Genomic DNA, 13,045 nt, shown 5'->3' with positions numbered 1-13,045 from the left:
GCGTGCGCGTGTGTGTGCAGCCGTCCGGCGGCAGATCGCCGGGGCCATGGCCGCGGCCGCCCGGCGCATGTTCCATCTCCAGCCATGCGGTGGGTACCTGAGCCGGCAGGCGCGGCAGGGACGCGGCGGGAGGGCCGTCCGTTCTCCGCGGCGAAGTGGTGTTCGGCGGGGTCGCGGAGCCGTCGGAGCACCGGGAGAACGCGCCTGCCCGCCTGCAGAGGCCCCGGGCCACGGTGGGCGAGGGGGTCGTGGAAGCTTCCTAGGCCTGGGGTCAGGTGTAAGTTCGGCCGAGAGGGAGGGGGAGACGGGGAGACGGGGCGGGGAGTACACGGGTGGTGGAGGGAGGCCTCGTGGACACTGAGTGCTTGATTCGATGCTCTGTCGCCGACTTGAAATTCTTAGTCTTTGAACCAGTGCGGTAGGCAGTGGAGGGGTGGGGCGTGGAAGTGATTGGGATGGAGCCATGGGGTCCTTAGCACCCCGAGAGCTGGACCCTTCCCAGCCGGTACGCTGCCGTCTCTCGTTACGTTCTGCCGGGACACCTTCTCGGCCCCGGCGCTGCGGAGAAGACTGCCCACTCTTAGGGATCCCGGGGCCACCGACTGTCCCCTGCGAGGCCGCAGCAGTTTTTACCTCAAGGCCCTGACGCCTGAGGGCCAGCCAGGGGTTTGTACGACCATTATTTACCTGCACATGGGGCGTCCGGGATGAGAATAAGGTGTGCACTACCCCCACTCTTCCAGACCCTCGTCGCCCTCGTCCTGTGTCCATCCCTCAGATGCTGGCTTTACCGCCCCCGCCCCTCCCTTCTAGATGCAGCCCGGGCTTCTGTCCCGCGCGTCCCTCCGCATCCTGCCCCCAGACCCCCAGGGTCTCGGAGTCTGGAGGCGCTTTCCTCTCGTGCACGCGCCCCTCCTCTAGCTTCCTTCCTCGCACCGAGCGCCACACACAGTTGCGACCATCCGGGGCCCCGGCGTGGTGAGCGCGCCCGGCGCTCCCCGCCCCCACCCCGCCCCGCCTTCTCCCTGGAGGACCAACGGCTCCGCCTCCCAGGAGGCCCGGGACGCGGGTGGCACCGAGGGGAGGAGGCGGTTGCCAAGTCGGCCCCCTGTGACCCCGGGCGCGTGCGGTTGGGGGCAACTGCACGTGTGATGGGTGTTGATGGCCCCTGGGACAAAAGTGAGAGTGAGAGAAACTATGTGGAGGCAAGAGGTCCCCCGCCCAGGTCCTGGGCTTGGCAGCGAAACAGCGAGACAGGGAGGCCGGCCACTACGTGGAGGGTGGAAGGACAGGCCCCCATCCTCCAGCCCTCGCAGCCGGTGCTGAATAACACCGTCTACAAACCCGTGCCGGGTACTGTTAATAACTCCGGGGGAAAACGGGGCTGGGAATGGCTCCCCACCACCCTACTTGGCCCTTTCCCACTTGGGGAGACCCTAGGAGATTGGCTGAAGAGTACCGGGCTGGGCTTCCTCTGGTTCCTTAGGGGGCCCCTGCCTAGTGCAAGCCCCTGCCCCCCCCACCCCAGGTTGGCCTGTGTTGGGTACCTGGGAAGGGTAAGAAGGCATGGGCAGGGTTGATGTAGGGTGGGGAGCGGCTGGGCACAGGAGAGACTGTCCAGGGCTGGTCGGTGGAGCTGGGAACAATTCCTGGGTTTCCCTTGCAGAGCAATCCTCTTCCATCATGTCGCAGAATGGATATCTTGAGGATGTAGGTGAGTACCTCTGTGGGGGGATGTACAGAGAGAGCTCCTTGGTCTCTAGGGGACCTGGTCCCTCCAGCAGGGTACTCATGGCATTGAGCCCCCACCTGTGGCCTCTGCTGTTGCTGGGAAGCCTTTAGATCTTCCCCTCCAGGAGGTGGTGGTACGGTTAGGGAGGCAGTTGACAATCGCCTCGGACACTGAGAGGTCACTCCGGGGGTCCTGGGAGGGAAGGCAGTTCCCTCTCCCGGGCTCTGAGGACCATCTGGTGACCTCCCTTGGTTCGCTGTTAGAATGCTCTGGTTACTGGGTCAGACTTTAGGCCATGCCATATATGCCCTCGTCCCTCAGTCCCTGCCCAGCCTTGTGAGGGAGGGGCTGCTATTGTCCCTCGAAATCCATGGAACCGAACCTTTCCTCACTTCAGCTCTCCTGCTTGTTCCAGACCAGCTCTCCCCATCTCTGTGTCTCGGGGGACTCCTGTACCCAGACCTGGGCGCTGGCCTGACCATCCGAGGGGTGTTCAGTGGGATGGTGCTTGGACAGAGTGGTGATAGGGTCTGACTCAGGGTCCTCAGGGCCTGGTGACTGTGGGGGCCAGGCTGCTGGCAGGCGGATTAGGTGTGTGGTTGGGCTTATAGGATGGACGTGGGGACATGGCATCCTAGGAGCATTGCAGGGACCTGGTCATGTCAGCTGGGCAGGTCCTAGGTAGAGCCCAGAGTAGGGGAGAAGGGGATAGCGTGAAGGGCAGTGCCCAGGAATAAAGGATGCTGGTGGGTGTGATGGAAGGGACGCTAGGGCAGGTGGGGGCTGGGGAGGAAGGGGTTTCTTGTGGACATGAGCTCCATGGCAAAAATGGGAAGGACATCTTTTAGCTCGGAACTCTGAGTGCAGTGCAAACCTAGGCCCTCCTGCCCAAAAGGGGCCAGGCTAAGCACAGGCCATGGGGGGACGGGGCCTGGGATGTGCAGAGGAAACCGGCGGGATGGAGTGGAAGTGAGTCAGGGTGAGTCACTGCCTGGCAGGTGTGGACGTGCTGCTGACCCTTCCCCGTCCCTGCACAGGTGTTTGTCAGATCTTGGTGGGGTCTGGGCTCTAAGAACCCCCTTCCTGGGAGCATTCACAGGTGGTGAGCCCTGGGGATCCACAGGACAGTCAGGAAGGGGTGCCAGCAGGGCCCTGGGAGGGCTGGCCGGAAGAGGAAGCTTCTGTGGAGCCTTGAGAAAGGCCCTCTAGGGAGGGAAGCCCTCTGCTCAGAGGGCAGGCACTGGCATGTCTGGGGTATTGGTCACCTGGCCTGAGGAGTGACAGATCAGAGGTCGGGAGTGGCCCTGGGCCTGAAGGACTGGGGGTCAGGACAGGGGTAGCAGGCCTGGCCCAAACTGCCATCCCAGAGGTCACGAGGAGCTCAAGCAAGGGTGGAACGTTTGCATGTCACCAGGAAGGCTTCCTCTAGAGGAGGGGCGCCAGGGCTGTGAACCGTTGTTGGAAGTACGGCCCACCCAGGAAAAGGCTCCCCTTTGGGAGGGAGTCCCAAGGTGCCAGAGCACTCCTCCTGCCTGCCACTGGGTGTCTCCTGGGGTCCCTCCCTCAGTCCCTGTGTCTCTGGCTCCCCTACTTCCTGGGTCTTGTCTGCTGTCTGGACCAAGTCTCCCAGCCTTGCTGCTTCGGCCTGCATGCCCTCCCTGAAAGAAAGCCCTCGAAAACCCTGTGCCAGTACAGTTGGGAGACGGCTGGACACCGCCGTAGTTCTGGCTTCCCTCGGGTCCCATCTAGGGAGCCCAGCAGGTCTGGGTCCCATAATTTGGGGGTTCGGAGAGGGCAGAGGCCAGTCTTAACTGCATCATTGCACCACCTTCCGGGCCAGGAGCTGTGGAATGACCATGTTTTTCTGTAGCTGAAAGGATACACATGGGTCAGAACGGTGCAGGGCCCTGGTTCCTGCAGCTGAAGAATGTTGGAGAAAGCTGTTGGGTGGGGGCTGCCGGCTGGCGTCCACGCTCTGATTGGGGCTAGGCCGGGATGAGCTATTTGGCCCACCTGGGCCTGAGGCTTCCTTCCTGACCTACAAGAGGCCGCCCTCACCACTCGCTGAGAGTGTGCGGACTGGGACAGCCTGGGGGCCCCTGCTCCTTGGGCCTGGAGTCCCTCCCTCTGGTGTGTAGCACTGACGGCTGGGCCCTCTTGGGGGGGTCTCTCTCGGTGGTGGTTGGGTCTCCAGGCTACCTCAAGTGTGACATGGATGATGCCTCTGAAACCCGTGAGGAGAGCCTGGGGGATGAGGCCTTCGACACGGTCAACTCCTCCATTGTGTCTGGCGAGAGCATCCGTTTTTTTGTCAACGTCAACCTCGAGGTGCAGCCCACCCAGGCTGGTATGGCGGTTGTAGCAGGGACAGGCTCGGGGGGACGGGCAGGGGCCTGGGTGCCGGGCAGATACAGCTGCGCTCCATGGAGAGAGTCCTGACGCGGTGGGGTGGCCCCCTGAGCCCTCCCGCTTTTCCCTAGCCGAGAATGACTCGCCTGGCGGCTGCGGGCTCCTTCACACCTCACGCAAGGTGAGTGGCTCGCTGGCAGGACGGGGGACAGGGGACGTGTGGTCCCGGGCCACCCATTGCAGGGGGTGGAGGTGCCTGCTTCCCTGTCACAGCGGTCAGACCTCTCACACCTGGCTACCGTGGGTCTGGGGGGCGGGGCCTTCCCTCTCGGAGGGGGTGTCCGTCCTGGGGGCGGGGCCGCCTCCGAGGAGGCGCCCAGGTCGCCACAGCGCATCTCCCTCACGGGCTGCTGTGGCTCTGTGCGGCTCTGTGCACGCGGTCCCCGCAGTACCTGAAGCTGAAGAACTTTGAGGAGGAGATCCGGGCGCACCGGGACCTGGACGGCTTCCTGGCCCGGGCCAGCATCATCCTGAACGAGACGGCTACCTCGCTGGATGACGTGCTGCGGGCCATGCTGTGCCGCTTAGCCCACGACCCCCAAAACACGGAGCCTGACTGCAACTTGGACCTCTTCATGGCCATGCTCTTTACTGATGCCGGGGCCCCCACGGAGGGGAAAGGTGAGGCCCGGCTCCCCGGTGGGGCCCAGGGGCTTGGGGAGGTGGGCCGGTGGGCCCTCTGACCCCACCTGCTCTGCCCTCAGCCCACCTGCTGTCCGATACCATCCAGGGGGTCACTGCCACGGTCACGGGGGTGCAATACCAGCAGTCCTGGATCTGCATCATGTGAGTTGCTGGGCCTCCAGGGTGGCTTCCCCGCCAATAGGCGGGCCCACCCAGTTTTGGGGCAGAGGGTGGGAGCACTCCTATCACAGGTTGCTGGGGGTCAAAGTCAGGGATGGGGTGTGGGGGGAGGCCCAGGTCCCAGGGTGGCAACCGTGTGCCCTCCCCGCCCCTGGCAGCTGCACCTCCAAGGCCCTGCTGAGGCGACACGTGTGCATCAGCCGTCTGGTTCGCCCTCAGAACTGGGGGGAGAATTCCTGCGAGGTGCGGTTCGTCATCCTGGTGCTGGCCCCTCCCAAGATGGTGAGTAGGGGTCTGGAGGTGGCTGTTTCCTGAGAAAGAAGGTCCCAGGCTACTTGGCCCTCTCTCCAGAGGCATCTCCTCCGTGTGCTGGGGGACCCCACAGTCTGGGCCCCTGAGGGCCTCGTGCTCACGCTGTCCTTCCTGTCTGCCCCACTGAGTCTCTCTGAAGCGTCCCGCTAGGTCCTCATCCAGCCCTAATTCCCCCTGAGGTTGCCCATAAAGCTGTATTTCCTTCTTGACTGAAAGAGATACTTGTTAAGATTAGTTTTATTGAAACGTGGGGGCTTTTCATCAGCCTGCCCCAACACCTATCTTTCTCCCAGTTGGCCAGCTCTATGATTTGCTGGCCCTGGATCCCCACTTCTGCCTGGTCAGGGGCACATCCTGCTTGTGTGGGAGGCTGAAGTTAGTATGGTTTGGGGAGTCTTTTCTGAAGGAAACGGATTTCAAAATCATAAATAGAAAATGGCGAACGCCCCTCCCCAGGCCTGAGAAGGGCCTTCATGCTTAAATTTCCTCTAGCTTCTTGATGATTCTGCCCCTGCCTCTTGGTAGACTCAAAGCTTGGCATGGCCCTCCTCTATGGGCTTTCTCTTAGGCAAAGCGGGTGCTGAGGGGAATGTCCCTCCCTGGGAGGTTACAGTGCTGGGGAGAGGGAACATGGGCAGCACATGGAGCAGAGGGAGTGACAGCTGGTGAGGTGGCCAGAGCGGAGGAAGGGGCTGTATCCTGAGGGCCAAGTGGCTGGACTCATGCCTTGTGACAGGCCAACCAGCCCAACACCCGGCTCCTCCTCCGGAGAGTGAGCCTGTTCTGGAGCAAACAGGAAAGCAAAGCATGGGCAGGACAGGCCTGGGCGACTGACTGCTCTGGGCAGCATGAAGGGTTAGATGCTGCTCCCAGAGGACAGGTTGTCATGGGGGAGGCTGGACATGAGTTGACTTTGGTCAGGCAACAGGGAGAAGGCTTGACAGGCCTGGAGTCCCTCGGGAAATCAAATAAACCAGCAGACGGTGGGAATACCACCAGTAAAGTGGAACTGGGTAAGGGCTTGTCTCTGTCACTGTGATCTCATTATCCGTGATGATGCAGGTCTGTGTTTTGGGACAATACCAGTACCTCAGATTTTAAGAACTCATGAGTTCATGAAGGAAATTGGGAGACTTGACCCTGGTTCTGGTGATCTGCTGCCCAGGCAGGAATCCTGGCTGATTCCACTAACGCCTGAACTTTGGGGGACAAAACGTGCTGCCAGTCACAGTGGGGGCACCTGCGACAGGCTCAGGACTATTAGTGATGACAAGGGCAGGGCGGGGATCCCCCCACTCACCAGGAACCGCAGTTGTGATTTCCCATCTCCCGCCCCCAGAAAAGTACCAAGACTGCCACAGAGGTGGGGCGCACATTTGCCACCATGTTCTTGGACATCACCTTCCGCCAGGAGCTCCTGAAGACCCGCACAGAGGAGGAATTCAAGGAGGCGCTGGTGCATCAGAGACAGCTGCTCACCATGGTGAGCCAGTGCCCAGCCCTCAGCGCCAAGGGTTACAGCATGAACTCCATCCACATACACAGACCCCCCAAGGTACAGCGGGGATGCAGGCCTGGGCGGGGGTGGTGGGGCAAGGGCCACAGGCCAGAGCTGACAGACATCTGTCCCCTTCCCCAGCCCCTGAAGCACAAAGATTTTCTCCCTGTGGGGAAGGGCATCCGGGAGGACATTGCCCGCAGGTTCCCTGTGTACCCGCTGGACTTCACAGACGGTACGTGGCCTTACGGTTCCCCCACCCCACCCCCCTGCCAGAGCTCAGCCTGTGGCTTCGGTCCCAGGACAACACATGGGCCTGTCCTGCATCCCAGCAAATTTCCTGTCCTGTCCCATCCCTAGGCATTATTGGGAAAAACAAGGCTGTAGGCAAATACATCACCACCACGCTGTTCCTCTACTTCGCCTGCCTCCTGCCCACCATCGCTTTTGGGTCCCTCAACGATGAGAACACAAACGGGGCTATCGGTGAGGGGGGAAGGCGGGGGGGCGGGGCAGGAGGCCTAGGGCTGCAGTGACCACCCCCCTGACGTCCCCCACTTCCTCAGATGTGCAGAAGACCATGGCAGGGCAGGGCATCGGAGGCCTCCTGTATGCCCTCTTCTCTGGACAGCCGCTGGTGGTGCTCTTGACCACTGCGCCCTTGGCCCTCTACATCCAAGGTGCCGTGGCACTGGCGGCGGGGAGGTGGCTCCCAAGGTCCCCAGCCCCCGCCAGGCTCTGACCACCCCCCCTCGTCCTGCTGCCTGCAGTAATTTGTGGCATCTGTGACGACTACAATCTGGACTTCAACACCTTCTATGCGTGGACAGGCCTGTGGAACAGTTTCTTTCTCGCACTTTATGCCCTCTTCAACCTCAGTGTCCTCATGCGTCTCTTCAAGAGGTGACAGGGCCTTTCCCGAGCTTCTGGGACCCTCAGCCAGGAGGGGAGACCAAGGCTGGGGACCTGGGGCAGTCTCCACGCCAGCCTCTGAGGCCCTATAACCCTAGAGTGGATGGGGTGCCCCCTCCACATCACTGCCCTGAGACAGAAGTGTGGGACCCCGGTCTTCGTGGCAGGAGGAGGTCGGAGACTGTGCAGAGGCTCAGGGAAGCCTCCCCATCCCCACCCCGGTGCCCTGACAGTTCATTCCCATCTGATGAGGCATGACATCCCCCTCCCCCTGCATCACCCCGGCAGGTCGACAGAAGAGATCATTGCCCTGTTCATTTCCATCACATTCATGCTGGATGCTGTCAAGGGCATGGCCAAAAGTGAGTGTCCAGTCGGTGGCCACCCGCTGCAGGGGAAACTGAGTTGAGTTGGGGGACTGTGGGCTGTGGCCAGGACCACTAAGCAGTATGCAAGCTAAGGCTCCTTCCATGGTCCAGGGCGCTCTCAGGAGCTGTGACCAGCAGGAAGCCACAGTGCCATGTGCTGGAGGGTGACAGGGCTGCCTCAGGTGGGATCAGAGGCACAGGGCCAGGTGTGAGGCTCTGTCAGAGATGGAGGAGGGGGAGGAGGGTGGACAAGCAGGTCAGTGGGGTCCTCCTGTCTGACAGAAAGGCAGCCCCTCCCTTTCCCCATCCCCCCAGAAGCTCTTTCTCCCCCATATCCAGAAGAGAGCTGGGCCTCATCTTCCCAGAGCTCAGACCGCTGAAGCCTGCTGGCCTATATCCACAGTCTTTCAGAAGTACTACTACCACCATGACTTTGGGAACTACAACACAGACAGCACTTCCCTGGTGAGCCTGCTGGGCCTCAGCACCGACCTCAACACCAGCCTCCACACGGCCCTCAACACCAGCCTCCCGACCAGCCCGCTACAGCCGACCCCCGGGAGCCACCAGGCTGACCCCCCGGGCCGGGAGACCGCGGTGCTCAGCCTCCTCATTATGCTGGGCACGCTGTGGCTGAGCTACACCCTCTACCAGTTCAAGAAGAGGTGAGGGGGGCCCTGCGGGTGAGGGAAAGAAGGCGCCAGCTCCCAGGCTGCACTGACACTCCCCACCCATGTCCCCAGCCCCTACCTACACCCCTGCATGCGGGAGATCCTGTCAGACTGTGCCTTGCCCATCTCGGTGCTCACCTTCTCCCTCATCTGCTCCTACGGCTTCCGGGAAATCAAAAGTGAGTTGGGGTTTGGCAGGGGGTGCAGTGAGGTGAGGTTGGTCCCTGGGGGCCACAGGCTTGAGCAGGGGGCCTGTATCTGCTGCAGTGAGCCAATTCCGCTACAACCCCAACAAAAGCCTCTTTGAGACGGCTGAGATGCACTCCCTGTCCTTGGGGGCCATCGCCAGTGCCATGGGCCTGGGCTTCCTGCTCTCCTTGCTCTTCTTCATCGAGCAGAACTTGGTGGCTGCCTTGGCCAATGCCCCGGAGAACAGGTTTGCGGAGCGGGGCTGGGAGGGCTGAGCATGTGCCCGATCCTCCCTGGGGCCACAGGGATCCAGCCACATGTGCCCCCACCATCCACTGCAGGCTGGTGAAGGGCACTGCCTACCACTGGGACCTCCTGCTCATCGCCATCATCAACAGCGGGCTGTCTTTGTTCGGGCTGCCCTGGATCCACGCTGCCTACCCCCACTCCCCGCTGCATGTGCGGGCCCTGGCTTTGGTGGAGGAGCGTGTGGAGAATGGGCACATTTATGAGACGTGAGTGGGGGCCGGGTCCCTTAAGACCTGAGGCGAGTCATGTGGGCCCTGAAGTGGGGGTAACCCTGGGCCATGGGGACCCGGGGAGGGATGCGGCTCCGGGGACTAGGGCCCAGAGATGACCCGGTGCCCTGTGGCCGTGCAGAATTGTGAACGTGAAGGAGACACGGCTGACCACCCTGGGCGCCAGCATCCTGGTGGGCTTCTCCCTCCTGCTGCTTCCCTTCCCGCTGCAGTGGATCCCCAAGCCCGTGCTCTACGGCCTCTTCCTCTACATCGCGCTCACCTCCATCGATGGCAACCAACTCTTCGAGCGCGTGGCCCTGCTGCTTAAGGACCAGGTGAGCCTCAGCCCCAAGGGCGAGGGGCAGGGTGGGCGTACGGGCTCCAGGCCTGCCCACAGCGGGTCCTTGCTGCCCACAGACCTCGTACCCGCCCACCCACTATATCCGGAGGGTGCCCCAGAGGAAGATCCACTACTTCACCGGCCTGCAGGTCCTGCAGCTGCTGCTGCTCTGTGCCTTCGGCATGAGCAACCTGCCCTACATGAAGATGATCTTCCCCCTCATCATGATTGTCATGATCCCCATCCGGTAAGGGCAGCCAGGTGGGGGCTGGGGGCGGCAGGTAGTCTACCCCTGGGGCGGGGCAGGGACAGATGCCCCCCCCCTTTTGCTCTCTGACCCAGTGCTCACCTTGAGGTCTCTTCTCCCTCTGCCCAGCTACAACCTGCTGCCCCGAATCATTGAAGCCAAGTATCTGGATGCCATGGATGCCGAGCACTGACTGAGGCCCTGACCAGCAGGCCCGCGCCATATCCCTCTCACTATCCCTCTGGCTCTTCCCAGACTGAGTCTGTGGCCCCGTGGGGAGAGGGATGCGGTCTTTTGGGGCGTGGTTCTGTGCTGCACCCCCTTCCTGCTGTCCCATCAGGCCTAGGACATCTAGGCATGGGGGGGTGGTCGTTCCACAGTGCGGGCCCATCCCTGTCCCCATTAGCCTTTCGCTTGGGTCAGTGACACTGCTCAGGGCAACTTCTGTCCAGAGTAGGCCTACGCAGGATGGATTTTCTTTTGATAAAAGAGTCAGATGTCTGAAAGAAACCATTTCCTTGATTGTGTAAGGAACTTGCTATATGCACACCAGAGAATAAAGCTCCTGTTTCTAGCTTCCATCTCGGCTGTCCCGCCCTGCCACAGCCTGAGGGCCACTGGAGAATAAAAAGTTTGATGTAAAGGGGAGGGGGGAAGGAAAAGGGACCCATGTTTGCTGAGGGCCACCGGCTGTCCCCTCCAACCCCACACAGCGGATGCTGGCCCAACAGGGGCCTGTGGAAGATCCAGGAGGCCCTGGCGCTGCTGTGTTGCCAGGCAACCGCAGGGGAGGTGTTGTGGGGGGGGATGGCATATGCAAGGGCCTGGAGGAGAGGGCTTGGGGCCAGTAGTGAGCCACAATGGTGGAGGAAAGATGGGTGGGCCTGGTGGCCTGGGCCTGGGCTCCCAGAGGCAGCTGCAGAGCAGCCCACCAGACTGAAAACCAGGCTCATGGAGGTCAGAGCCGCCGTTGTGAGGGATGCCCTCTGGGGGTGGGGCAGGGGCTGTACCCCGCACCAGGACAATGATAGTGGGGATGAAGAGCAGTGGAAGACCCCGACAGCAGGATGTGGGGATTGGTCTGGTGGAGGGGAGAAGGGGCTGTCTGTGTTCCTGGCTTGGTCACTTGGTACCTGGACAGAGGCCCCACGGCACGCAGTGGGGAATCTGGATCTGGGACTTGGAAGCGCCGCCTGTGCGTTATCTGGGAGCCCCAGCAGTGGTAGAGCCTCTGGCCCCCAGACATCCCATGACATTCCTTACAGCACTTTGGCTTGCCGAGTAAACCACAGACCCAAGGGAGCAGGTGAGAGAAGACCTGCTCTACCTCTCAACTGAAAAGGCCTCCTCTCTAGATATGCGAAGGATTCCTGCTAACCAACCACCACCACAAAGTCGATGACTCCAACTCCAATAAAAGAGGCAAACCTGGGGTGGGGGGGGTGGCCCAACAGTCACAGGACAGTAGGAATGCTCAATGCCCTTGGTCATCTGGGAAAAGCAGCCCCAAGGGGAGCTGGCATCGCCCATTTGTAACCGGCAACACAGGCCGGCTGGCCTGCCAGCCGGGTAGAAAAGGTATATACACTGGTGCATGGATCGGGGAGTAGAGACCGGGGCACAACCAAGACCCCTCCTCCACCCGCTGTGCAGCTCTGCTCCCGGGCAAGTGGGCGTGGGTGGGAGCCCATTCATTGGAGGGATGGCTAGCTAAAGGTTAACAAAGGGGGATGGTGTCCTGTGGGCCTGGGCCATCCCCCAGAGAGGGTTGCCTAGCCCGAAGCTCCTTGCACCCACCCCATCCAGGTGGCATGTGGTCCTTTGGGGTCCCCTCCCCAGTGGCCTGCGTGTTCCCTCCAGGTAGGGCCGTATCCAGAATTACCAGGCGGGGAGCAGACAAGCCCCAAGCACTGCACATCTGAGCCCCAGCCAGACAGCACTCTGCACCAAGGAGACAACGACTCAGAGGCGGCTGGGCTGCTGGCCCTTCCTGGGGCAACAACCCAGCCAAGCCTCACGGGCAAGTGGGGAGCAAAGAAACAATGTTTTGTCCTCACCCACACACACTGATGCACCTTAGGGGAGGAAACAACAGTTAAATGCGGGCCCTGGGCCATGCTGCCAGGACTGAGGAACAGCAACGGAAGTGACACTCTCCAGACCTGCCTAGCAGTCCAGAAATAAGCCTGGGAGTGACCCCCCAGCATTACGCTCCCTCCACTCCCATTGCACACAACAGGCTTTTCTGAATATCCTTGGGGTGGGCCCCTCCTCCTTACCAAAGAAACACCTGTGGGAAACGAAAGGGAGCCGCCCCAGGCCCCTCAAGTCCCTCCCAGGACTGGCTTCCCTAGGGCCTGTGAGGACCTGGGGCAGCTGAGGCAGGCTTCCTGCGGGGCCTGGAGGTCCCAGGCTGAACCATGTTGTGTCCTCTCAACTCGGGTGGAGACTCCATGCCCTGTCCCTGCCATAAAAACGGACCTGGCATCATCATTAAGAACCAACATTTTAGGGGAGCGCCTGGGTGGCTCAGTGGGTTAAAGCCTCTGCCTTCAGCTCAGGTCATGGTTGCAGGGTCCTGGGATCGAGCCCCGCATTGGGTTCCCTGCTCAGCAGGGAGCCTGCTTCCCTTTCTCCCTCTCTGCCTACTTGTGATCTCTGTCAAATAAATAAATAAAATCTTAAAAAAAAAAAAAAAAAAAAAAAGAACCAACATTTTAGGGGCACCTGTAAGCTCAGTCGGTTAGGCGTCCAACTCTTGATTTCGGCTCAGGTCATAATCTCAGGGCTCTGAGATCAAACCCCACGCCCAGCGCAGAATTGGGCGTGGCACCTGCTTGAGATTCTTTCTCTCCCTCTATCCTTCCCTGCCACTCATTCTGTCTCTCAAAAAAGAAAAAAAACAAAACGAAACAAAAACAAAACCCCGCCCCAACACTTTAGTTGCTCTGATGTTACACTGAAATACAGCTGAAGCACTCTGCATCTGCACTGCCCACCCCGCAACCTGGCAAACACCACGGAGGCCAGCTGGGGGGTGGC

General features: G+C 61.1%; 1 protein-coding gene across 1 annotated transcript; it reads left to right on the top strand.

Annotated features, from left to right (window-relative positions):
- The first annotated feature begins 46 nt into the window (after positions 1 to 46).
- Positions 47 to 10,584, top strand: LOC111141687 (solute carrier family 4 member 11). Its single transcript, XM_022494443.1, has 20 exons — positions 47 to 89; positions 1,667 to 1,714; positions 3,927 to 4,079; positions 4,213 to 4,262; positions 4,531 to 4,762; positions 4,846 to 4,927; positions 5,104 to 5,227; positions 6,597 to 6,812; positions 6,897 to 6,990; positions 7,116 to 7,241; positions 7,322 to 7,435; positions 7,526 to 7,658; positions 7,956 to 8,029; positions 8,439 to 8,700; positions 8,779 to 8,885; positions 8,974 to 9,142; positions 9,237 to 9,410; positions 9,556 to 9,751; positions 9,834 to 10,003; positions 10,133 to 10,584. Exons 1-20 carry the CDS (start codon positions 47 to 49, stop codon positions 10,194 to 10,196), a joined length of 2,631 nt encoding a protein of 876 aa, XP_022350151.1. The 3' UTR covers positions 10,197 to 10,584.
- The last annotated feature ends 2,461 nt before the right edge of the window (positions 10,585 to 13,045 follow it).

Source organism: Enhydra lutris, unplaced genomic scaffold, assembly GCF_002288905.1.
Source record: "Enhydra lutris kenyoni isolate GAN:26980312 unplaced genomic scaffold, ASM228890v2 scaffoldscaffold6, whole genome shotgun sequence".
Classification (NCBI taxonomy): domain Eukaryota; kingdom Metazoa; phylum Chordata; class Mammalia; order Carnivora; family Mustelidae; genus Enhydra; species Enhydra lutris.
The sequence above is the reverse complement of the archived record's forward strand: the minus strand, read 5'-3'. Positions and strand labels throughout refer to the sequence as shown.